The sequence below is a fragment of the Homalodisca vitripennis genome, chromosome 4 (assembly GCF_021130785.1).
Source record: "Homalodisca vitripennis isolate AUS2020 chromosome 4, UT_GWSS_2.1, whole genome shotgun sequence".
NCBI lineage: Eukaryota > Metazoa > Arthropoda > Insecta > Hemiptera > Cicadellidae > Homalodisca > Homalodisca vitripennis.
Window position 1 is genome coordinate 94,359,328 of NC_060210.1, and position 24,551 is coordinate 94,383,878.

A 24,551-nucleotide genomic window follows, 5' to 3' on the forward strand; every position below is an offset into this window, starting at 1 on the left:
GCATTTGTAGTCCGTTCGGAATGTTGAAATGTCCGAGATTATTATATTTATCTGTCCAATAGTGATACTCTGATATCATATCTAAAACATAACTGTCATATCTTTTTTACACCGGGTGTTCATTTGAAAACTCAAAACTCGTATTAAAAGACTTTTAGCTCAAGTATCAAAACTCTGTAATCAGGAGTTACTACTATACTATGTATATAGTCAATATAATAAGACAATATAATATTTTGACTTGGATATGGATGTGTAAAATATACACATATGTGTTATTTACAATTCACTGATGTCACTTGGATTTTATTTTATTTTCCTCGATAACTAATAGTTTGATGGTATTTAGTATTTATAATGTAGTCTGGTACACGAAATTGTATTACCTTTTACATATTTTAGCTTACTCTCCGATACTATTTTGTAAAATCAAAGGATACTGACGACTTCTCCTGCTTATACCTTTGACCGTGTACGAAGACCACGCCACTCAGTTGTCTCTGATTTAGTTTTTCAATTGGCGATGGTACTCATAGGTGGTTTTAGGGTTAGCTGCTAACTTTACTTCCTTTTCCTGTTCACTTTTAGTGGTGTAGTTTTCTTGTTGGAAGAACTTCGTGACACGTTAAAATGAAGTAAGTTTATCCATTGTAATCCGCTATATTTTATATTTTATCATTCAGGTCTCATGTTTTCCATAACTATTAAATCTCAAATTGTAATTAGCATTATACATTTTTATCTTTTTAGTATTTCAAAATCTATTTTGAGGTTATGTAAACATGTAACATAATTATTGTGAAATACAATGTGTTTAGTAATTCATTTTTATTCTAACATATTTTAATTCATCTGGGAATGAGTTGAGGCGGTAGAAACCTTTCTAAAAACAAAATTATTCTAAAAACTATGATTGTCACCTTGGGACAGTTGTGTCAAGTTAAAGATAGGGCCCTCGGTTTAGGTAATTGTGAAGTTAACCCTCCAAGTGATGACTAAACCACTTCAAAGTGCTGGGCCATTTTCGAGCATATGACATTTCTTTTTTAAACAACTTTTTATATACAAACATATGTTCAAATTGCATGTATTACATATGGTTTTTTACACAAACATATGTTCTATAAGATCAAGTAAAAATAAAAATGTTATCTTTTATCATAAAAAAATCTGGTACTGCTAACCGGTTGTGTAGTTTTTTATATTTTTATTTTTCAAAATCCTTGACGTATAGTATTTACAAAATGTAGTAGTCCTAGTTCTAAAAATATGCAAAATGTTCCAAATATAATGCTGAATAAGAAAAATATCACTTCTTAACCTTTTGCACAACATATCACAATACTAATTGGTAAAAAACAAAACAATGTTTTTTCGCAAAAATTTTACTAAAATATTTACCACATCAACAAGTGGCAGTAAGTAGTTGAATAGTGATTATGGCCTCAAAATAAACACATATTTAGTTACTGATATGAGTAAAAGTAAGAAAAATGACAGATAAAGTATTAAAAATACAAAAAAAAATGGCTTATATACATATTTACATTAGACTAAAAAAAATTAGTCTGAGTCACTCTCTGGTGGGGGTGCTGCTTGCATCGCTATCATTTCCACTCAAATCGTCATCAAAACAGCGCCTAATGGCACTTGAATTACTAAGTTCACTCATAGCACAAATAATTACTCAATAAACAATAATATAAGTCACTTACAAATCAAAAGAACGAAGCAAAACAATAACGTCACAGAGCGTCGGCCGCGAGACGACCGTAACAGACAAACACGCATCGAAATCAGCTGACTATTCTTCTTACTCTTCCTCGTAAACTTCTGAATTACATAGTTCTAATTACGTTACTTGATAGGGAATTTATTCCTACATGTAGCCTTATAAACCACGTCGTTATTGAGCGAACCGTTCGTCTGTGATATGAAAAAAACGAACATATCGCACAGTGCGATAGTAGCACTTTGAAGTGGTACGAACATATCGCACAGTACGATAGTAGCACTTTGAGGGTTAAAGGCCAACCTGGCAAAATACGAGTTATTAACCCATTGCTCCATCCTTCTGAACAAAACAATATAAGGTTTCAATAGGTGGAAATGTCAATGAAGTTATAGACCATTCAAAGTGCAATAATTGCTTTTCTTGCACAGAGTAGTTTCATTGTTTTACAGATGTTTCATGGTCTTGTTATGATCTTTAGTCAACCCCGGTTGGTTACTGGACAAATAATTAAGAAATAAAATCAAATATTTGGGTAATTCCATGTCAAATCAGCCAATGAAAAATAGTTCTGAACTTGACCATTTCAGATTTGGCTGTAACTTGGGTTATTTAGCATATTTACCTGCAGTCCAAATAAACGGTCACCAACACAATCGGATGGTAATTATAGAATGATATGGAATGATCAATATTCATGAACATTCGAAGGACTTAAATGTCCGATCAAATAAAGTAATAGATATTTTAAAGAACAATATGGTTTGGCTAGTTTTCAGTCTTAAAAATTAATACATAAATATTAATATAATTTATAAGTTAAAATTTAATATAATTATAACAAAACAATAACAATTTCGAACTCTATTTGTTATGAAGGATAACATGACTGCGTGCAAAACAAATAAGACACGAGACTCTGGTGGCGGGTATGCAAACCAAGTAAAACCACGCACACTGGCTGTTAACACCCGTCCTATAGGGATGATATGTCTTTTAAAAAGGATTCATAATCAAGAGTAGCGATGAGGAAGGCTTCATTGTACCATTCATGGAAGCACCCTTCGCATTTTTTTTAATTCGTGGAAATTTCACAAAACAATTTCTTGTGAAACACCAACTGACTTAAAATTAACTGTATAACCTTGTACGTTATTCACTTATAGCCATTTGTTTATCTTATTTTGGTACTTTGGGATTATACCGACCACACTTAGACATGAATCGTTATTTGACATTTTGCTTCTACTGATTACTAGACTAGCGTAGAACAATATTTCGTCAATATAAAACAAGAATTGTCTTATCGCAAACCCCTTCCCATCCTCAGACAGAGGTAAAAGTCAAGCGGTCTAGTAGATAACGTGATTGCAGTCTCGCCGCCCGTTCAGCTGGTGCGTCGCTTTGTCTACTTCTGTGTTTTACCCCCTACATTTCTCCAAACACAAAAATTCAACACAAACAAACATTACCAAACAAAAACTAAACTCTTTATTGTTAAAAACACACAAAACTTGTTTTTATTCTTGATCACACTCCGCCACCCAATATGCGAGTGCCTCCGGCCATCAACGCAGGATTCGGCAGTCCCGCGCTGATGTCAACAAAAGAAAAACATCCCTTGAGATAGTACCTATCAGTAAAATATCAAATTCTAGAAGGGGCTAATCAGAAATATAAATTGAATTGTAATGGAAAGGCAATTATGTACCGTGCAAAAAACTTAAATAATCATGTGATGCCTCACGGCCTGTCGTAATCAGGATTCTCGAGAAAGATAAGATAACAGCGACAACAATACCGATCACAGTACCTGGAATTGCTTGTTGATTGATGGAATGTTAGTTTTGTTACTCAACTACATCGTTTGAGTAACAACGTTCTAAGTTCATTGAAAAAAGTTTAAGCATTGGGGGCATATAACGGAATCTGACCCCATTAACAATTGATAATCATTGTAAGTTTGTAATTTTGTAATTAAAGAGTTGTTTTTTTTTCGTTCTATCATGTTTGTTTCTATAAATTTATATTTTTGTGTTCTTCATACTGGTGTGGTCGGTATAATCCCAAAGTACCCTTATTTTTTACTATCCCTATTTAATTATCTTAAATAATTCTAAATGCATACTTAAAAATGTGTACTTAAACAAGTTCTTGCCTTTTATTTTGATTTGATGTTTTCTACTGTTTTTAAATTAATGTTTATGCTAATTTAAACTTTGTATGGCTATATAGAAGAATGTTTATTCTAAACAATGTTTAAAATTTCAATATTATGTTATTTTAAACCAAAGGAAGTAATAACCAAGATATTAGCCTATGTTGTCATCAAAATAAAATTAATTGGTGCCTTCAGCCACTAAAAATAAGAATTTGTGGAATCAGATTGGTAGCTTGTAAATTTAATAATTGCCATAATTTGAAGTTGACTATAATATATGTAAGTTATATTTATGTTTGATAATAATAGATAAGTACATTTTAAACAACAATACTAACGTAAATTTTAAATAATATATAAGAAAACATCATTTAACCTATTTAGAAGTCTGCAAAAAATTATACTTACTAGCCCTAAACACAAATTTAATAGAATAATATTTGACATATACGGTATATGATGCATGTTCAGAAAGTAAGTACAATTTCAATCTACTGCCTCCCTAGGGCTGCAATCAGTGTTCCGTGCATGCGCTCTGGTCATCCTTGTACACTGCTTATCTACTCATGCCCTTTAGTTGTTATATATATATATATATATATATATATATATATATATATATATATATATATATTATTTATGTTCTCCATATTTTATCCAAATGAACTTACTTAAAACTCTTAGGATCTGTTCAAAACAATATTTATGTTTAGACATATATTTCATTCAATTATAAATATATAAAAATACATTTATGTAGGACTAAATGATTTTTTCCCAAAACTATCATCAGTTTAATAAAGAATTAGATCAACTTTAAGCAAATTTTTAAACAATCAATCAAAAATCATTAATTTATTGTGTTATAATCAATTTTGCATAAAATAAACTGCAATTGTTAAATAAAACACTTAAGGTTAATTTGAACTGAATAGTTTAGGTACATTTAGGCCTAACACAATTAAAAGCCTGAATAGATAAATTTAGCACTTATCCACCATACATCTTATAAATAATTTTGTACCATATCATTTTCAATATTATACATATCAAACTCATTGTGATTTGTAGGCATGTATTTTGTGTCTATGTCCATAATATATCAGTTTCATTTAAATACTAGCTGTTACCCGTGGCTTCGCGCGTAATCTTTAGAACCAAAGTCCTTATTACTTAGTAAAAGCATTTATGATGTAATATGATGGGACGTAAGTAGGCATACATCAGGTAGATATTATTTAAGTTCATGGTAAATAGTATAAGAGTTTAACTTAATTATTATATCATGTTTGGCACATGTAGGAGCATTTCTGATTCTAATTATCTAATATATATACACAACCGCATGTGTAACTGACTGACTGACTGACTCACTCACATCACTCACGTATACTAATTCTAACCTACTTCCAGATGAGTTAGAGACTTGAAATTTGGTACACAGATAGCTTTTCCACGTGTAACCACCAGGAAAAATCCCGAAAAGTGAGAATTTTTCATTTTCAACCTCTCAAAAAAATTCCCAAAAAATCGCGCATTCTTCACCCCCTGCAGGCATTTTTTGTAAGCCCGATAGCGGGCGAACCGTTGGAGCTAGCTCGGATCTGACGGAAAATTCATGGTCAGGAATGAAGTGAACTACAAAAAAGGTCTAATGACTTTTTTGCTCTATCTTCCATGGTTAAGCGACAAAACGCTCGAACATTTGAAATTCCAGAGATTTTTTCGATAAAAATAATGTTTCAAGCCCGATAGCGGCCGAACCGTTGGTCGTAGCTCAAATCTGATTGACCCATCAAATTTAGCAAATTGCGCGATCTACAGAAAAGGTCCAGTAATCTTTTGCCCTATCTCGATTGGTTTGGCCGAAAAACGTGATTATGTACAATTTTGTTGTAACTTTTACGCGAAACTTTTTGTTTTTGGGGTCGATTAGCGGCGAAACCATTGGTCGCAGTAGGTCAAAAAAAAGACTAACGTTTTATTTAGGAAATAAGATGACCTACAAAAAAGGACCAGTGACTTTTTACTATAATTTCCCTTAGTTTGACCCGCAAAAAACGCGATTAAGTGAAAATATTGGACATTTTCCGCCTAAAAATTTTACATTCCGGGCTTGATAGCGGCTAAACGGTTGGTCGTAACTCAAAACAAATTTTAAACGGGATTTAAGGAAATCACTTGATCTACAGAAAAGGTTCAGTGACTTCGGGAGTTGGCTGAGCGTTAGCTAAGCGTCAATAGTAGATAGGGACAGAGGAATATTTATTATGTTCACAGACACAATACCCTCTAAAAAAGGCCCAAGTGTGTCATTAACCCCCGGTAATATTAACCCCCCCCCCCCCCCGGGATTTCCTGGTATGGACCTGATAACCTCCTGTACATTCAACCCCCTGATGTGTTAACCCCCCTGGTAACATTAAACCCCCCCAGGGAATTTCCTGCCATGACCTCATGTCCGAATTTTACCAGTCACCAAATCTCTTAACCCCCCCCCCCCTGGGAAGATCCTGGTATGACCAGTTAACCCCCTGGAGACTTATCCCCCGGTAACGTTAACCCCCCCCTGGGAATTTGTTCATATGACCAGACAATATCCTGACGAAATTAAACCCCCTCTTGTCTTAACCTCCTTAACATTAATCACCCACCCAGGGAATTTCTCCGCCTTGACTAGATAGTCTCCTGGTGATATTAAACCCCCTGTTCGACTTAAAATACTGCCTTGAGGTCGGTTTTTATTATGTTTATACTAAACAATTCAAGATAGCTGACCCGTGCAGACTTTCTTTCTCCCGAGCTCATTTCTGGCTAAACCATAGGTCGTAGATCAGATCTCTGAGGGCACAATCGAAAGACAAAATTAAATTTCCAACAAGAAAGGTTCCAGTCACTTTTTGTCGTATCTCTAACGGTTTAACCGCAAAATGATGCCCTCAAAGTCAAAAGTTTTTTACGAATCCGGAAAAAAATCTATGAAAAAGGTCAATTTTTAAATCCCTTGTCATTTACTTAATGTCCGGACTTAACCAGTCACCGAATTCCGCTTATCCCCGAATTTGCAAGCGTTTACTTTGGGGGCCTGGGGCGTAGCCCCCAGCGAGCCGAAGGCGAGTCTAATATATATACAACCGCATGTGTAACTGACTGACTCACTCACTCACGTATACTAATTCTAACCTACTTCCAGATGAGTTTAGAGACTTGAAATTTGGTACAACAGATAGCTTTCCACGTGTAACCACCAGAAAATCCCGAAAAGTGAGAATTTTTCATTTTCAACCCCTCAAAAAATTCCCAAAAAATCGCGCATTCTTCACCCCTGCAGGCATTTTTTGTAAGCCCGATAGCGGGCGAACCGTTGGAGCTAGCTCGGATCTGACGGAAAATTCATGGTCAGGAATGAAGTGAACTACAAAAAAGGTCTAATGACTTTTTGCTCTATCTTCCATGGTTAAGCGACAAAAACGCTCGAACATTTGAAATTCCAGAGATTTTTTCGATAAAAATAATGTTTCAAGCCCGATAGCGGCCGAACCGTTGGTCGTAGCTCAAATCTGATTGACCCATCAAATTAGCAAATTGCGCGATCTACAGAAAAGGTCCAGTAATCTTTTGCCCTATCTCGATTGGTTTGGCCGAAAAACGTGATTATTTACAATTTTGTTGTAACTTTTAAACGCGAAACTTTTGTTTTTTTTGGGGTCGATAGCGGCGAAACCATTGGTCGGAGGTCAAAATAAGACTAACGTTTTATTTAGGAAATAAGATGACCTACAAAAAAGGTCCCAGTGACTTTTTACTATATTTCCCTTAGTTTGACCGCAAAACGCGATTAAGTGAAAATATTGGACATTTTTTCGCCTAAAAATTTACATTTCCGGGCTTGATAGCGGCTAAACGGTTGGTCGTAACTCAAAACAAATTTTAAACGGGATTTAGGAAATCACGTGATCTACAGAAAAGGTTCAGTGACTTCGGGAGTTGGCTGAGCGTTAGCTAAGCGTCCAATAGTAGAATAGGGACAGAGGAATATTTATTATGTTCACAGACACAATACCCTCTAAAAAAGGCCCAAGTGTGTCATTAACCCCCGGTAATATTAACCCCCTCCCCCCGGGGATTTCCTGGTATGACCTGATAACCTCCTGTACATTCAACCCCCTGATGTGTTAACCCCCCTGGTAAACATTAAACCCCCCCAGGGAATTTCCTGCCATGACCTCATGTCCGAATTTACCAGTCACCAAATCTCTTAACCCCCCCCCCCCCCCCTGGGAAGATCCTGGTATGACCAGATAACCCCCTGGAGACTTATCCCCCGGTAACGTTAACCCCCCCTGGGAATTTGTTCATATGACCAGACAATATCCTGACGAAATTAAAACCCCCTCTTGTCTTAACCTCCTTAACATTAATCACCCACCCAGGGAATTTCTCGCCTTGACTAGATAGTCTCCTGGTGATATTAAACCCCCAGTTCGACTTAAAATACTGCCTTGAGGTCGGTTTTTTTTTTATTATGTTTATACTAAACAATTCAAGATAGCTGACCCGTGCAGACTTTTCCTCCCGAGCTCATTTTCTGGCTAAACCATAGGTCGTAGATCAGATCTGAGGGCACAATCGAAAGACAAAATTAAATTTCCAACAAGAAAGGTCCAGTCACTTTTTGTCGTATCTCTAACGGTTTAAAAACCGCAAAATGCCCTCAAAGTCAAAAGTTTTTACGAATCCGGAAAAAAATCTATGAAAAAGGTCAATTTTTAAATCCCTTGTCATTTACTTAATGTCCGGTACTTAACCAGTCACCGAATTCCCCGCTTATCCCCGAATTTGCAAGCGTTTACTTTGGGGGCCTGGGGGCGTAGCCCCCAGCGAGCCGAAGGCGAGTTTATATACATAACATCACAGCTGAATACGCCTTGTCACCCTGATCATGAAAACACAAATCTCGGATCACACAGGTCTCAGAAACTTATTTCCGTTAAAAAGCGTATATTACCAGTCCTTGTCATATATTTCAGGTCTAAGATATTTCCAGTACCATAGTAGAGTTTGCCTTGTTGTTTTGACAAAGAAAAAATATATATACTTACGTAGGATTGAGATGCCTACTTCGGTTAAAAGGTTTCTACTTAAGACCGTTTAATTTCACTTACCTACTATGTCACAGTTTAGCTTGCCATATTGCCTCGATCAAAATACTATATACGTTCAATTATCTAGTTCTCGGAAATCCATTTGGTCAAAAACGTGTTGACGTAGTTGTGTTTTCCTTGTCCTGATGAAGAAAATACACACATAAGTAGGACTGAAAGCCTATTAAAACCTAGGGGGAAGTCCTACCTACTTCTAATGTATTGAATTGAATCATAATTTATTTCCAAAAAATATTTACATGGGTGCAAATTTACTATCAAATTTATATTATCTTGTTACTTTACTAGTTAAATGTTTACATTAAAACATTATACATGATTGAAAATATTATACATATCAATTTAAAGTGGCCTAGGAAATGAGCATACATGGGCAGAAAGCCTGTGCGTAGGCTCGAGTTGCTTCCCTGGAGATTTTGGACGAATTGAATCTGGTGATAAATTATCATTTAACATCAACACACACACACATATGCCAAAAAAACCGTATTTACATAATACGGTATTGAAATTTATTAGCGTACATACTACCAATAGTTTAAAGGAAAGATTTAAAGAGATGAAAATTGCTTTAGGTATAAGAGGAAATTCCTTATTAAGGTTATGCAACATTCCAAAATAATCGTTATTAAAGTTTACACTTGTTTTTTGGACTGTAGCCAGGGAAAGAATGAATCGTTGAGGCATGTTAGTATTCATTTCTCTGTTTTTCCATAAGCCATTGTTAAAATGTAATATAATGTCAAGGAAGCCCACCAGTTTAAAGTAATTTACGTGAAAACATTCATAACTTTGTTCATTAAGGTTAGTTTTGTAACAGTATTTAATGCATTAGATGATTTTAATTCGTCACTGGCGCAATCTAGAGTAAAATTTATATATTAATATTTTATTTACTATCTGCATTACACTACCGATCAAGCACTGTTTTCTTATTATTGATAAAATTTAAATGTAAACAGATGTTTCAGAAAGTTTGTCGAACTATAGCTGTCAACAGCTGTTTAGTGCCAGTTTAATTTGAATTATTAAACGTAAAAACTACAATTTTTTCTGAATTCCAAAATATTCCTGATAACTTTTCTTATCTTTTTCTTCATTAAAACCTTCCTTGGATTTCAATGGACATTTTACAAAAAGAATTAAACGAATTGGTTCAGCCGTTATCGAGATTAGCGCTTACCAACACATTTCACCATTCATTTTTATTTATAAGATAAATAATCAACAAGTTCTAATATTTATGTTGTGTTATTCAGTAATAAAAAAATATCAGTAACGTTTCCAGATCTGCAATGTGATGTATTTCTTAGGTAAATTAACTAACTTAATACATCACTGAACAATGGCAAATGTCCGGAAAAATCCTGTATCTTTTAAAATGTGTCCATCGTCAGAAGCAAACTTCAAACAAAGGATGTTGTGTTAGATTCGGATAATTAATATGTAGAAAATATGGTATTTAAAGCAGCAGTGAGTTTATGAGTCTGTGATCTTTAACTTTAACTGGCAAGTTAGCAGTGTATAGTGTATTAGCTTTAAGAATACAAGGTTTATTGTGGTAGTATGTGGAAGTTTACTATTTCCAAAATAATTTCTGTTGGTAAAATATGAGATTTCTTCTAAATTATAAAACAGTCTTTTAAAAATTTTATATTTGGTAAATGTAAAATATTCTTGTATTTGTATTTTTTGTTTTTTCTTTCAGGATCGGCTTGTGTGCCTATAGTGGGTATAAAATTTACCCAGGCCATGGAAAAACCATGGTGAAAGCTGATGGCAAAGTAAGTTTTAACATTTTCTAAAATATTGTTTTACTTGATATTCATATTTTTTTAGGTTTTTGTAACTACTAATAAATTAATATCAAGATTTCATTATCATGTCAATATTAACATTTTATATCAATGCTCGTAGGGAGCGGCAAAATGATCTGACGGTTTTCGCTGCCGCGCTGTCAAGCGAGTGACTGGTGGGGGGTGGTGGGGATAGGGGCGTGGCAGAGCCTACGTGCGGACATTTTTATTAGCCATGGAGCGGTGGACAGCTGAGCACCGTGCGTTCGTTGTGGAAGCATTTTTTTAAAGTGGCGATAGTGTTGATGCTGTTCAACGGCAGTTCCGCAGAGACGTTTTAATGTGGCTCCAAGAGGGAAAGTGCCAACTCGAAACACCATTTTGCTGTGGGTGGGTAACTTTAGAGCTACCGGTTCAGCTTTAAAACGAAAATCAACAGGCCATCCAAGGTCAGCCCGGACGCCAGAGAACGTGGAGAGAGTGAGAGGAGCTGTGGAAGCCAGTCCTCGGCGGCCTGCACGTAAACAAGCTGCAGCTCTGCAGATGTCTGACCGCTCGGTAAGAAGAATATTAAGGTACGACCTGCACTTTCATCCGTACAAAATGGCTATCGTGCAACAGTTGAAGCCCAGTGATTATGCAAAACGCATTGAATTTTCAGAGCAAATGATTGATTTGCTTACAGATGAATAAATTCTCATTATGAGCGACGAAGCTCATTTTCATTTGAATGGTTATGTTAACAAACAGAATTTCCGATATTGGTCAGAAAACAATCCAGAAGAACTGCATGAACGTCCTCTTCACAGTCCCAAAGTCACTGTGTGGTGTGGCGTAACAAAAAATTGTGTTATAGGCCCATATTTTTTTGAAGAGAACGGTCTAAATGTAACCGTCAATTCACAACGATACGTGACTATGTTGAAAAACTTCCTGATCCCCGAAATACGCATAAATCGCTTCAACCGCCACAGAATTTGGTTCCAGCAGGATGGGGCAACTGCCCACACAGCCAATGTGGTAATAAACTTCTTAAGAAGCAAGTTTCGTGGCCGAGACATCTCGCGTTTCGAGGACATTGCGTTGCCACCACCTCGCTCTCCGGATCTCAGCATCTGTGACTTCTTCTTGTGGGGACTGCTGAAATCTAGAGTATACACAAACAAACCCCGTACATTGGATGAACTGAAGGAAACCATACGCTAAGAAATAGCCAACCTCTCTCCTGAAATGTTAGGGAAAGTGTTTGACAATTTCAGTGCAAGATTGGAAGAATGCATCGCCAAAGACGGACATCATTTGAAATACGTTATATTCAAATCTTAAACGGATCAACTCGCCCTTTTTTGGTTTTTTTTATAAATGTTCATAAATACCAATCTGAAATCTGCAATAAAACACTTTGTACCACTTTAAACGTTTGAGTTGTTTACATTATAAAACCGTCAGATCATTTTGCCGCTCCCTGTATTATATCATTGTCAAAAGTTTTATCGTACTGAGTGGAATAAAGCTTTTTATTTAAACAGAAAGCTGAAAATACACTGTGTATCAACCTGATATGATAAAGTTCTATAGTATTTTCTGGAGTTTAGATTAGAACCACTTTTAAACTTATAATTGCTTTTCTGAGCATTGTTTACAAATTTACACCATTTTGGAGTTAAAACCCTGAAGTCTTAAAAATTGATGTTCTTGTAAATGTAGCAATTGTTCTTCTACATGTCAATATGTGAATATTTAGTTCAGCTCCATTTCACCTTTCACTGAGCCTGCCATTGTAACAGACTTAACTCCTGGATCTGGAGTCCTTGTCTGTCTCAATAGATTTAAAACAGCCGGAGAAGAACCAAGAAGCTTTATCAAACTCTTATCATCGTTTTGACATCGAGACATCTAGACTACCAAATCAAGTGTAAACTAGATGAGGTATTTTCACTGTCTCACCAGGTGCACAACTGAGTGCACTACGATGTTCCGAAATCATGCAGCTGCATTTTCTACACATAATGTAGCAATAGTGGAAAAAGTTCATTCAGTACGAATGTTTAGTTCAGCTCCATTTCATCTTCTACTTAATGACATATACAATCCTTGTTTTTTTTTATCCAGATAGGGCTTGTAATCAGTCGTTCTGGACTATAAAATGGGACTATACTTATACAACTAAAAATCTGATCAACCAAATAACTGTGTGGTAACATTACCTGCTCAGTTCAAAGGCCATACCTCCAATAGCCTACGCACCCACCACCAAAAAATACTAGGGCTCGTAATCTACCTAAACTTCTTAATGAAAAAAATCTTTGTTGGGTATGAATCCTGTAAGCTAGCCAAAAAGCTGAACTTGTAAAATTTTAAATCCACGCCTTCATATTCCTTTTGAATTGGATGTAATGGAGCATAGGTCTAACTGTAAAAGTTTATTAGAATTCGTCATACTGGTCATGGCCATAGTCTAATCACATACTTGTTTTTATCATCAAAAATCTGTTTAGTACGTTTTAGGGTTTCTTGAGATAATCATCACTAAGTAAAAAAAACCATCTTTGTTTAAGTTTACCTACTTTACTGTCACTAGCAGTTTTTCTCAAATAGATTTACAGATGATCTGTATCTTTTTCTATGGACAAACAATCTAACTGAGGTAGTGTATTAAGAAAACATTATATTTTATGCAGATATGGAAACTATAAACATTGTATATTATAAGGTTATGATGAGTTCTTGGCGTATTCAATGGTGCAGTTAAGTAATTAGGATCAGGAAGAGTAGTGTTACCTTTACAAATTGGAAGGTTGTTTCTCCTCTTCTTATAGATTTTATTTTACACTATACTATATTACACAATACTAAATCCTCAGCCTGTATAGTTCATGTTACCAGTCTCAGTAAGCCTGCAAGGGAAGAAGGACATTGAACATATGTGTTCTTATATTTATGTGGGGTAGCTCTCTGGATTATCCGTTGTTATGCTAGCTTTCATCTTCTCAGTTCTAAGGTAGTGATATTGTGAGTAGCAGGTGATAGTATTGAGAAACAGGTTTATTTGTTTTTGTTTTCTATGTATTTTTTGGTGGTGGGTGCGTAGGCTATTGGAGGTATGGCCTTTGAACTGAGCAGGTAATGTTACCACACAGTTATTTGGTTGATCAGATTTTTAGTTGTATAAGTATAGTCCCATTTTATTTTAAAGACTGCAATCCAGTAAAGGTAAGCTTGCTTTTCAGATCCTATCGGAACTCTTTTGTGAAAACCTGGTCTTTGTTACTTTTTTAATCATGAAAACCCAACATACCAGAGAAGACAACTATATAATATTCTAAATTAAATGGAATTATTGTTTATTGCTTTCACTGACGGATTTCATACGTATCACAATATGGACATAACCACATTCTGACGGAATTTCAAGAAACTAAAATTAATAAAATGTGTGTACAGCGAGGTATCCTGCATTATAGAAAAATAACAATCAGCGATACATACCGCTTTTAGAGGGTTAAATTTTTAATAATAATCAAGTTGTTAAGGTATTCGTTTCCTTATCTAAAATAAGTTGTATCTGCAATAATGCTACGCTGTGCTGTGCTCTGTGTGTGTGTGTGTGTGTGTGTGTGTGTGTGTGTGCGTGCGTGCGTGCGTGTGTGTGTGTGTTGCATTTTATTCAACAATATAACCATTATGTTATTATTATCTTTTTAACTATGACATTCAATATTTAAGGACTGTAGTTATCTGAGAGAAACTTAAATGATCAATTCTTTTCCTGATATTCTTTTTAATTGTTGTTATGTCTTTCATAAATTAAATTAAATTGATATTAGTGTTTGAATCAACAATAAACTGTTTTGTTTGACATCATTTTGAAATTGTTTAGACATTCACATTCCTGAATGCTAAGTGCGAGTCTTCTCATCTGATGAAGAGAAACCCTCGTAAAGTGACATGGACCGTGTTATACAGGTAATTTATATTCTAATTTTATTGCTATAGAGTCACAGTATTCTAGTTTAGTTACAATCCAATACATTTTTAGATTAAGTTAGGACTGTTGTAGTTAGTATATAACAGAATTATGGCATTTCATATTATAAAGTTAAACAATTCTACTCTAATCTTTCTTAACTCATATCTCAAAAAAGTAAGAAACTCTCAAACAACCCATAAACACAACCAATCGCAATTATCATAGCGCATCAAAATATAAATTGGCTACCCAACAAATCGTACAGACTGGCTGTTTACATAATTATTATTTAAGCTGCCACTCACCAGATTTTATAATATAATAGAACATGGTCCTGCTAAAGAAAATCTAGATTAATATGTTCGTAGAAGAGTATTCTCTCAAAACTAGCAAGCACAAGTGAGAGTGAATCTGAACTAGTATGTGAAACAGCACTATATGAAATAAGACTAAAGAAGGAAATAGTGCAAGTACTGAGAGTGTACAGACACCAAATGCAAACATGAACCAGGCAATTGAAATTTTATCAGACTAACTAAAATGTATTGTGAACAAAGAAGATGTTTTTCATGGGTGACATAAATATTGACAATCTCGAGCTAGTAGTGACGATAACAAGTTGACAGAACTCCTTTCTTCTTTTGACATTGAAGGAGAATCCTGGCTAATTAAACGAATCACTGTCGACACTGATACATCAGTAGACTGTGCACACATCAACCCCCAGTTTTTTTCATACACATTTACAACTATCAGGACTTTCAGATTATTACCCTAAAATTACAGAAAATTAAACTAACAAACATAAATGAGAGGACAAGAATTTTGAGTCTTAAAACTACAAGTCTATTCAAAACGAGTTTGAAGAACCAAAACTGGAACACAGTAATTTCTGCAGTGGATGTTAACCAAGCTTATACAGGGATGCTACAGGTCAGGGAAGTCAGGGAAAAAAAAAAAACAGGATTGGAAATCACGGAAAAGTCAGGGAATCCTGTCTCAAGTCAGGGAATTTCGACGTTGGTCAGGGAAAAATATAAAATCCCTTTACACAAATAAACTTACTGCCGCCGCGCTGAGTCCAAGCTTGCAGACGGCGCGGCGCATGAAGCAGGCAGCCGAGGCGGCTCGGCCGGCTATTAAACTGTGTTCACTTTATTTTTTGCTTTTTTATATTTGCCACCCTGTTAGCCTCAACACCGCTTTTTTCCACCCATTAATTGCCAAAATCCCTGGGGATTGCGTCGAAAAAAGTCAGGGAAAAATGAAAAATTTGGTCTGGAAATCAGGGAAAAGTCAGGGAAGTTCATTATTGGACTCCTATAGCAACCCTGTTATAGCAACTTCCACGTGATCCTGAAATTAACATTAGACCAAATCTGCCCACTACAACCAGGAGAGAATCTCACAAAAAAAAGTGCATATAGTTAAAAGATGCATACATCCAAGTACTGGAAAAAAATGTATGCTCAGGTAAAGCTGAGAACATAAAGAAAACTGCAGTGAGGAAAAAGTCATATAACCTAAGAGTGAAACTCAAACAAGGACAAACTGCTACTCACATTGAATAGGCCGATAATAAACCCAGGACACTATGGAAGATTATCAATAATGAAAGAAAGTCAAGCTACCCATAGATGTTGAGTGGCATTTACAAATAAACAAGAGAGTTAAAAAGCCATCAGAAGTAGCAAACAGTTTCAATAACTAGTGCCACAGTAACTGAAAGAAGTCTCCACGCCAGCAACATTAACTCAAATTCCTCACATACAGCCAACCCACCAACATCAAACTATGAACTCTATTAAATAATTCATACTGATATAAAAAGACACATAAACTCTTAAACCCAAAATATCCTCTGGCATATATGAAATTTCTGCTAAATGAACTAATCTTTGGAAAGAATAATTGACCTCTTCCTTTACAGACATTACATTTAAGTCCCTCCACCAAGGGATTCTTCCAACTCTGTCGAAAACTGCAAAAGTTTACGCTAGTTACAAAAATAGAAATACGATGGGAACAGGAAGTTGGAGACCATTTTCTTAATTGTGACTTTTTCAAAAATAATAAAAAAGGGTGTTGTTGACATACTAATTTCCTATTAGGAGGAAAACAATGTCCTTACAGCTAGCAGCATGCTTCTTCAAAGGTATCAACATCCACTACATTAATTTTACTCGTGGAACATAATATGTTTCATATTATATATTATTATAATAGAAGATTTCTATATTATAATAGAAGGCTACAATAGAGCAAGATAGTAACCAGCTTATTTGTAGAGTTTTTAAGGCTTTTGACTGCCTAAATGAATTACTTGTAAAGCTAAGAGCCCTAATTGTGACAAACGCTGCAGCAATCTGGGTTTAAAGCTACCTAAACTATAGAAAACAACTAGTAGAAATACATTACAGCAAGATTTACACCAGGCAAAAAACCAAATCAGAGTTTGTCAATGTACAAAGAGGAGTTGCACAAGGGTCGGTTCTGGGAGCTGTTCTATACCTTCTCACTTCCTTGCAAAACTTGTTGCAGAGAAAGGGTCACACAGTAATTTACACCGATAATAGTCATTACACTAGGGAACAGATCAACCATAGCACTAACCAACACCTTAAACTCGACTAAGCAGCACTGTGCAACTAATGAACTAGTTTTAAATAAAAAGAAAACGGTTAAACTAAATTTCATTACTTAAAAGTACAAAACCATTAAACATGCCAGCCCTTGGCAATATCAAAAACCAGTACTAGATACCTTGGAATAATAGTTGGAACTTAGCGTGGACTACTAACACAGAGAAAGCTATGCAAGAAGCTTGTGTCATGTATTCTAATAAGAAAAATAAAGCCAATAAGTGATCTGGAAAACAGCTAATACTCTAATTCACCCTATTCGAGTCTCATCTCAGATATGGTGTAGTGGCATGGCGAAGAACAACACTAACCTGGGCTCTCAGTCAACAACTCTCTTCAAACAACAAAAAAGAGCCATAAGATGCCTATCTGGTCTTAGTTTCCAAGGAAAGCTGCAGGTGTGTCTTTAAAGAAAAATGCTCATGGTGGCATCTATCAACATTCAAGAGGTAATTCTATATACAGTCACTGCAACTCCACCAAGACAAGGCATGCATTATTACAACATGCAGAATGCTGAAAGTCCACTCTCCCACCTCATCACTGTAGCTTATTCAAGAAAAGGCTAACCTATAAAGTTGCACTCTACTTTTAGAACATTCGGAGAGACTCAAGAAGGAACCACCATAGTACTTAAAAACTAACTCAGTGATTACAAGATAAACCCTTCAACACAGAAAATGAATATGTAAACTAAACTAAAATGTCATCTGTTCACTCTTAAATTTAATGCAATGTACTGTTCTCTATGAATATGTCAATAAAGTCGTTTGTCTACTGTCTAAATTGACAAGACAAAAATAGTAACTGATCTTAAGACAAGTTCAATCTGATCAGTCATTTACTAATTTAACTCAACACCAAGTTGTATCGGAAAATAGTCATATATGAATGATCTAGGCAAGTCTGTCCTCAACACATGCAGCAAACACAATAAATTAAATCTTAGTTTTCCCTTATTCATCTATGTAAGTATGTTCAAATACTCAGCACATATTTTTAACAGCTGTATTTAAGTATAACGTTTCAATAGACTTCAAAGGAGATAGACTCCACCCCATTTTTGTAAGACATGTTTTTTTTTAATATTAAGGTGTTGAGACCGTTGGTGAGATTTCTAAGTCTAAATTTCTCAATTTATAGAAGGAAAAAAAAAAAAAAAAAAAAAAAAAAAAAAAAAAAAATAGATAAATTCTCTAATATTTGTAATATTATTCGTTACAACTTGCCTTTTTTCACATCTCATTTAAGTGCCATTCAAATACTTGGTAGGTAAATGTATATTTTAACGACTTTGTTCACCTAAAGTAAAAAGTATAATGGAAATCTTGGACCATTTGAATAATAAGTATGTTTTTAATCTTTTCTTAAAACATTTTTCTAGATGCAACAATTATTCAGAGTTTCTAAATTATAGTGAATCTATTAGGTTGCATATAAAAGCTTTAGTATTATTTAGTAACGAGATGGTTTTTTGTTCAAGGCGTAAACATAAGAAAGGTCAAGAGGAGGAGCAGACCAAGAAGCGCACAAGGAGAACACAAAAATTTCAACGTGCAATCGTGGGTGCTTCCCTCACAGATATCATGGCCAAGAGGAACATGAAGCCTGAAGTGAGGAAAGCTCAGAGAGAGCAGGCTATCAGGTATGAAGGCTTCAAGACAGATAGTAATACTTACCATTACTGACCTATTGTATATATGTCCTTGTCTAAACATAAAGAACCGAGTATGAAAAGAAAAATTGACTAAGATATGATTATAACATGAATTTGATTATAGAGTCTAAATTGTATGTCAACACTTTGCTAGTCAATGGGTTTTATTTTTGAATGAAAATCATTGTGTGGGTGCTTAGAGTCAATTAATAATATTAATTGGCCTTATAAAAAGGATCAGATTGTATTTTATTATGTTTAAAGCATTTATTTGACTAGCTACAATTAGATTTATGCCAGATCTACCACTAAAAATAAAATTTTGTGGTTTATTAGCTTGCATTGGACACTCCCAAGTTTGAAGTTTAAACAGCTATTTCTTCATTACCACTTTCACTCAGTGTGATTAGTCAATTCTAACTGATGACGGGCAATATACGCCGTTAGTAACCAATTGGTTAACATGTTCATGATGACGTGTCCCTCATCAGGTACACACCTGGCTTTCATAAAGTGTGTTGTGCACCTGATGGAGTATACGTTGCCTGTCTTGGTTGTTTGTTAAATTTGATCCAGTGTTTAAATAAATACTTCAGACTATCGTTTACCTCAGTCAGGCTCACGATTACTTAATTTTTAAGGTAAATTAATTTTCCTAAGTACCCCTTGGGGTACATGGAGAAAAATTGAAAATACATAATGAAATAATTGTTTTTGTGCAGAATAGCAAAGCCTGCATAACTTTCTCGTTATACTTAAATATTTGACGTAAAAAAACCTGATTACAGTTATTTTGCCATTATTATTGAAAAGCAGTTGTCGTGAACGTGTTAACCCTTAGTGCGCCGCCGCTCCCGTGCGCCGTCGTTCGCTAGACCGCCAAACGTTTGAGCACCACACGGATCCAATACCGCCACGGCAAAATCACCCGTTTTTGCATGGTCACATATTAAATTACATAACTTTCGTAAATTTTGAGCTAGTCTTTTAGTTTTGGTTTTTTTTTTAGGGGAAGAGATGTACTTTCAGTTGATGTAATAAATAACAGTTTTTTTTTTTTTTTACATTGTTTAGTAGTATGTTTACCTGTCGTAATTAAAAAAAAATCTTAAGTTACTTAAAATCTTAAGTACTTCGCTGTTAATAGCCGTGTGGCACATAATTTTATTCAGAATTAAATTTTCTGCAAGTTTCTTTGTAAAAATGTGGGTCTTCAATGCCTATTTAACAAAATAATTGTCCGTTAAACCTTAAAAAAGTGTTTTCAAAATTATTTTATTTCTGTTTTTTGTAGTATAACAAAAAAACTAAATGAGATACAGCTATGAGATGAACTTTATTCAATTTCTCATCTAAAAATCCGTTAGAAAAAGTTGCATTCGCCTATAAATATCTCTTCATAAACACGCGGCAAATCATCATTTGACCTCCTGCACACAATTTTTGGTGAAATCTTCAATTGGCCATAACCCAGTAAGGAAGCATTTCCGGACCCATGTTTATATGAACTTTTTTCTTTATTTTTTATAGTACAATCAGCTCAGAAAGTGCCGGTAACACTAACCGAATCACCCTGTATATATATATATATATATATATATACAGTGTCGCTAAAAAGTTTAGGGACAGGCTTAAAAAAAACACAAATTTCTGACAAAAGTTTGTTTTTAATGGAAACAAATATTTAAATTATACAAAATAGTAAAATGGACATGAATACATACAAATCAGTAATCAATAGGTCCTCCATTAGCTTTATAACATTCTTTGATCCGTTTTGGCATCGAATCAATGAGTGTCAGACAGTCTTCCTTCTTGATACTCCGCCATATCTGTGCCAACATGAACTTCAGTTCAGCTTTGTTCTTGGGTTTGTTCTTCGCTAGACGACTGGCCATGGTATTCCATAAATTTTCTATCGGATTAAGATCCGGGCTTCGTGGTGGCCACTTCAGAACCTCAACATCATGATTACTGAACCATTCTTGTGTGTGTCTTGATTTGTGGCACGGTGCATTGTCTTGTTGAAAGATGTAATTTTCACCAAGCAATTTATTGGCAGATGGTAACATGAATTCTTCTAGAGTTTGACAATATTTAATACTGTTCATTGTGCCTTCAACGAACTGAAGCTCCCCAGGACCCTCACTTGAAATGCAACCCCATATCATTACTGCTTCGCCACCGGCCTGAACTGCAGGCGCTACACATGCTGGTAGAAATTTTTCAGTATTGGTACGTCGTACCCTAACTCTGCGCCTTGGAAATAGTTCAAAACGGCTTTCATCAGAAAACAAAACACGCCGCCAAGCTTCTTTTGTCCACCCTAATCGAGCCTTGCACCAAACTTGGCGTGTCTTTTTGGCCTTGTCATTTAACAAAGGTTTGCGGATAGCGTAAAATGATTTCATACCTGCATCTCTAAGTCTGGAACTCACAGTTGCTACACTCACATTGTAACGATCATCATCTTGTTTCATGCTGCTTAGTAAATCAGGTGCACTTGCATTTCGGTCCTTTTTGCTCATCACGAGTAGCTTACGATCCTGCCGAGGCGTGGTTTTACGTGGCCTACCACTCCGCGGGGCATCAATCACGGTACCGGCTAGGTTAAAACGTCGCACTGTATTTTCAACACATGTTTTAGACACATGTAACTTGGATGCAATTGTTCGGTATGAACTACCGGTTTTATACATACCGATAACTTGCCATTTAATGTCCTCGGACACAGATGAGCGGCCCATAATCACAGCTTTAACTTTCACAAAACAGCGAAATAAACAAATCACAAAGAAGATTGCAGTACAACTGTCACAATGGCAGTGTGGAATGCGCGCGCAGGCTTGTTTCACAAAACAACCGCCAGAGGAACAATGACGTGCAGACCGCATGTCTGTAAATGAAGGCGTCTACTTGTAGAAGCGAAATTAAAACTCACATTTTTTGTTATAAAATGTTCGAAAATAAAATTTTATTTGTACCCTGACCAGTTGAGTACAAAATTTATTTGTAACATGACATATTTTTTTAAATGATCATCATATTATAATAAAAGTACTGTGCAAGTTTCATTACAATATGGCAAGCCGTTAAGAAGTTATAAAAATAAAATATCTAAAAAACAAGGTTTTTTTGGCAGTTCCTTAAAATACATTAATGCATGCTTCTTCCACATTTTTGGAGATAAAATATTGAAATTTTGAATAAAAACTTGAATTGATGTCCTTAAAACAGCCAACAATCAATAGCATTGAGAAATTAGTTAGTTTAGGGCCAACTGTAACATTTCTCTTTCAGACAGGTGTCCCTAAACTTTCTAGCGACACTGTATATATATATATATTTAGGATAAAATTTACATACTTTGCAGAAGCTTTATAGTAGGCTGAAAATGTTGTTATGGAGATTAGAAGCACATTTTAGCCTCTTCTGTTATTATTTTACACTAATAACACTTAAAATAAAACAAATTTTACTTTTTACAGTTTTTGTATACAATGCTTTTATTACATAATTTGCAGAAAATTTAGCATGGATGCTTAACTTGCATCTCATGCACGGAGTCTTTCATTAATATTTGTGGGGATAAAGAACATATTATTTGGGTGAGTTGTGAGTACTTTCGCACAAAATAATAAAAACATATAACACAGCTATACTAAAACAAAGTTAACTATATACACAACTTTTTTATACACAATACTTCTAACAAACATGTTTGGTGAAACATTCGGCATGGACACCTAATTTGCATCTCATGCACACAGTCTTTGATCTCCTCCTCTTTCCATCAGGGTTGTTTTTCCCACTACATACAAACAACACAATTCTTTATTTTTGCACCACACAGCTTTTCAAGTCCGAAACCCCCTCTTGCAGGCCTGTTGTCTCCACCGCCTCTCAAATTTGCTGGAAGGGTTTTCTCAGCTAACCAGTCTTTTTCGAGAGCCTCAATAATAGAAATCATGAAATCATATCTACTCAGTTTGTGTTAAGTAGTATTCAGGGTGTATAAAATATATGAATTCAAAATCATGCGCCCAAAAACATTAAAAATTACTTTTTTCCAGTGTTTTATAGTTTTCCTCTCGTCGAGGTAAGTATACATCTGGTCTGTCGAATCAATGCCACCCATATTCATGTTGTATTGGTGTACAATTTTGGGTTTTCTTTTCATCAATATACTCCTACCCCTCTTCCTTGTATACTGAACATTACAAGCTTTGGAATCACTGGAAATTAAAAGAAATTGATTTTTATTCGTAGGTTTTTCCCTATGGGGGCCATAAATAAGATGGGCCCTTTCCGAACATATACTTTTTTCTCAACAGGAAATTTCCCCTTCAATTGTTTTGGGATTCCTACTCTGTCGCTTCTTATTGTGCCTGTCAGTAAAGTTTGTTGATCATACAGTTACCTGGTTAGATTTTTAAATGTAAAAAAATTGTCTAGATATAAATTAAAACCTTTATTTAGGTAGTTTCTCATTTTCATCAGCCTGTCAACTACTGTATATGTGTTACTTCTGCAGCATCGTCTCTGTACTTAGCATCTTTATAACAATAAAATGCAAGGCAACAGTGAGTAGCTGTCTCACATAACACCCATAGCTTTATCCCCCAATGATGGTGCTTCTTCTTAGGGATGTATTGGGTGAGGTTGATTTTCTCTTTTTTGTTCCCACAAGAGACAATCCAAATCTATGGATAGACCTTGTCCAGGAAAGTAATAGTGACGGAAAAGTCTATTTGCGTGGTCTATGATTGGCTGTAAACGAGCGCACGGGTCATAACCCTCTTCACCTCGCGTTTTTAATTTTGAAACATCAGTAATGTGGAAAAATTTTAAAAGCATCGCTAACCTGTTTCGGCTCATAATTTTCCTAAACCATTCTGTTGTCTGCGATGAGGATGTAGACCAATAGCTCTCAATATTTGGCTTGCGAATGAGGCCCATATTTGTAACTATAGCTATAAAAGCCTTCATTTCATTCACTGTCGTGTTTGCCCATTCTTGCAGCCTGCTATGAGGAGAAATATTCTCTTCAAGAGAAGATATGTATTGTGTTGTATAACGATTCGTCTCTGTGACAAACGTAGTCAAAATGTTTACAGTGAAGAATAAATTAAAATAGTTTATAGGATGAGAATTCACAGGAGGGCAGTGTTTAGGTCCATGAAGATCTGTGTGAAGTTATGTTCATACCCAGGATCATTATCATCTTCAACTTTATCCCAACTACTGCTGTCATCTTGGTTAGGCCTGGCTGAAGCACGACCACTACGTATAGCTCCTCTTCTTCCAGCCCCTAAGCCACGTCTATAAATTGTAGGACGTGGGGTAGGGATGGCTGAATCATTACCTTCCTCATCAGATGAGGATAACAAATCTTCATTCATAAAATTAGGCCTATGCCTTGGAAGTG

The 24,551-nt window shown here is 35.3% G+C and overlaps 1 protein-coding gene across 1 annotated transcript in view; it reads left to right on the forward strand.

Annotated features, from left to right (window-relative positions):
- The first annotated feature begins 493 nt into the window (after positions 1 to 493).
- LOC124359791 (60S ribosomal protein L24) overlaps positions 494 to 24,551 on the forward strand; it is a 29,429-nt gene continuing 5,371 nt past the window's right edge. Inside the window, exons 1-4 of the mRNA XM_046812821.1 lie at positions 494 to 635; positions 10,767 to 10,842; positions 14,735 to 14,820; positions 18,950 to 19,111. Of these exons, the coding sequence (XP_046668777.1) occupies positions 631 to 635; positions 10,767 to 10,842; positions 14,735 to 14,820; positions 18,950 to 19,111 (329 nt within the window). The 5' untranslated portion in view covers positions 494 to 630. The remainder of the gene's footprint in view (positions 636 to 10,766; positions 10,843 to 14,734; positions 14,821 to 18,949; positions 19,112 to 24,551) is intronic.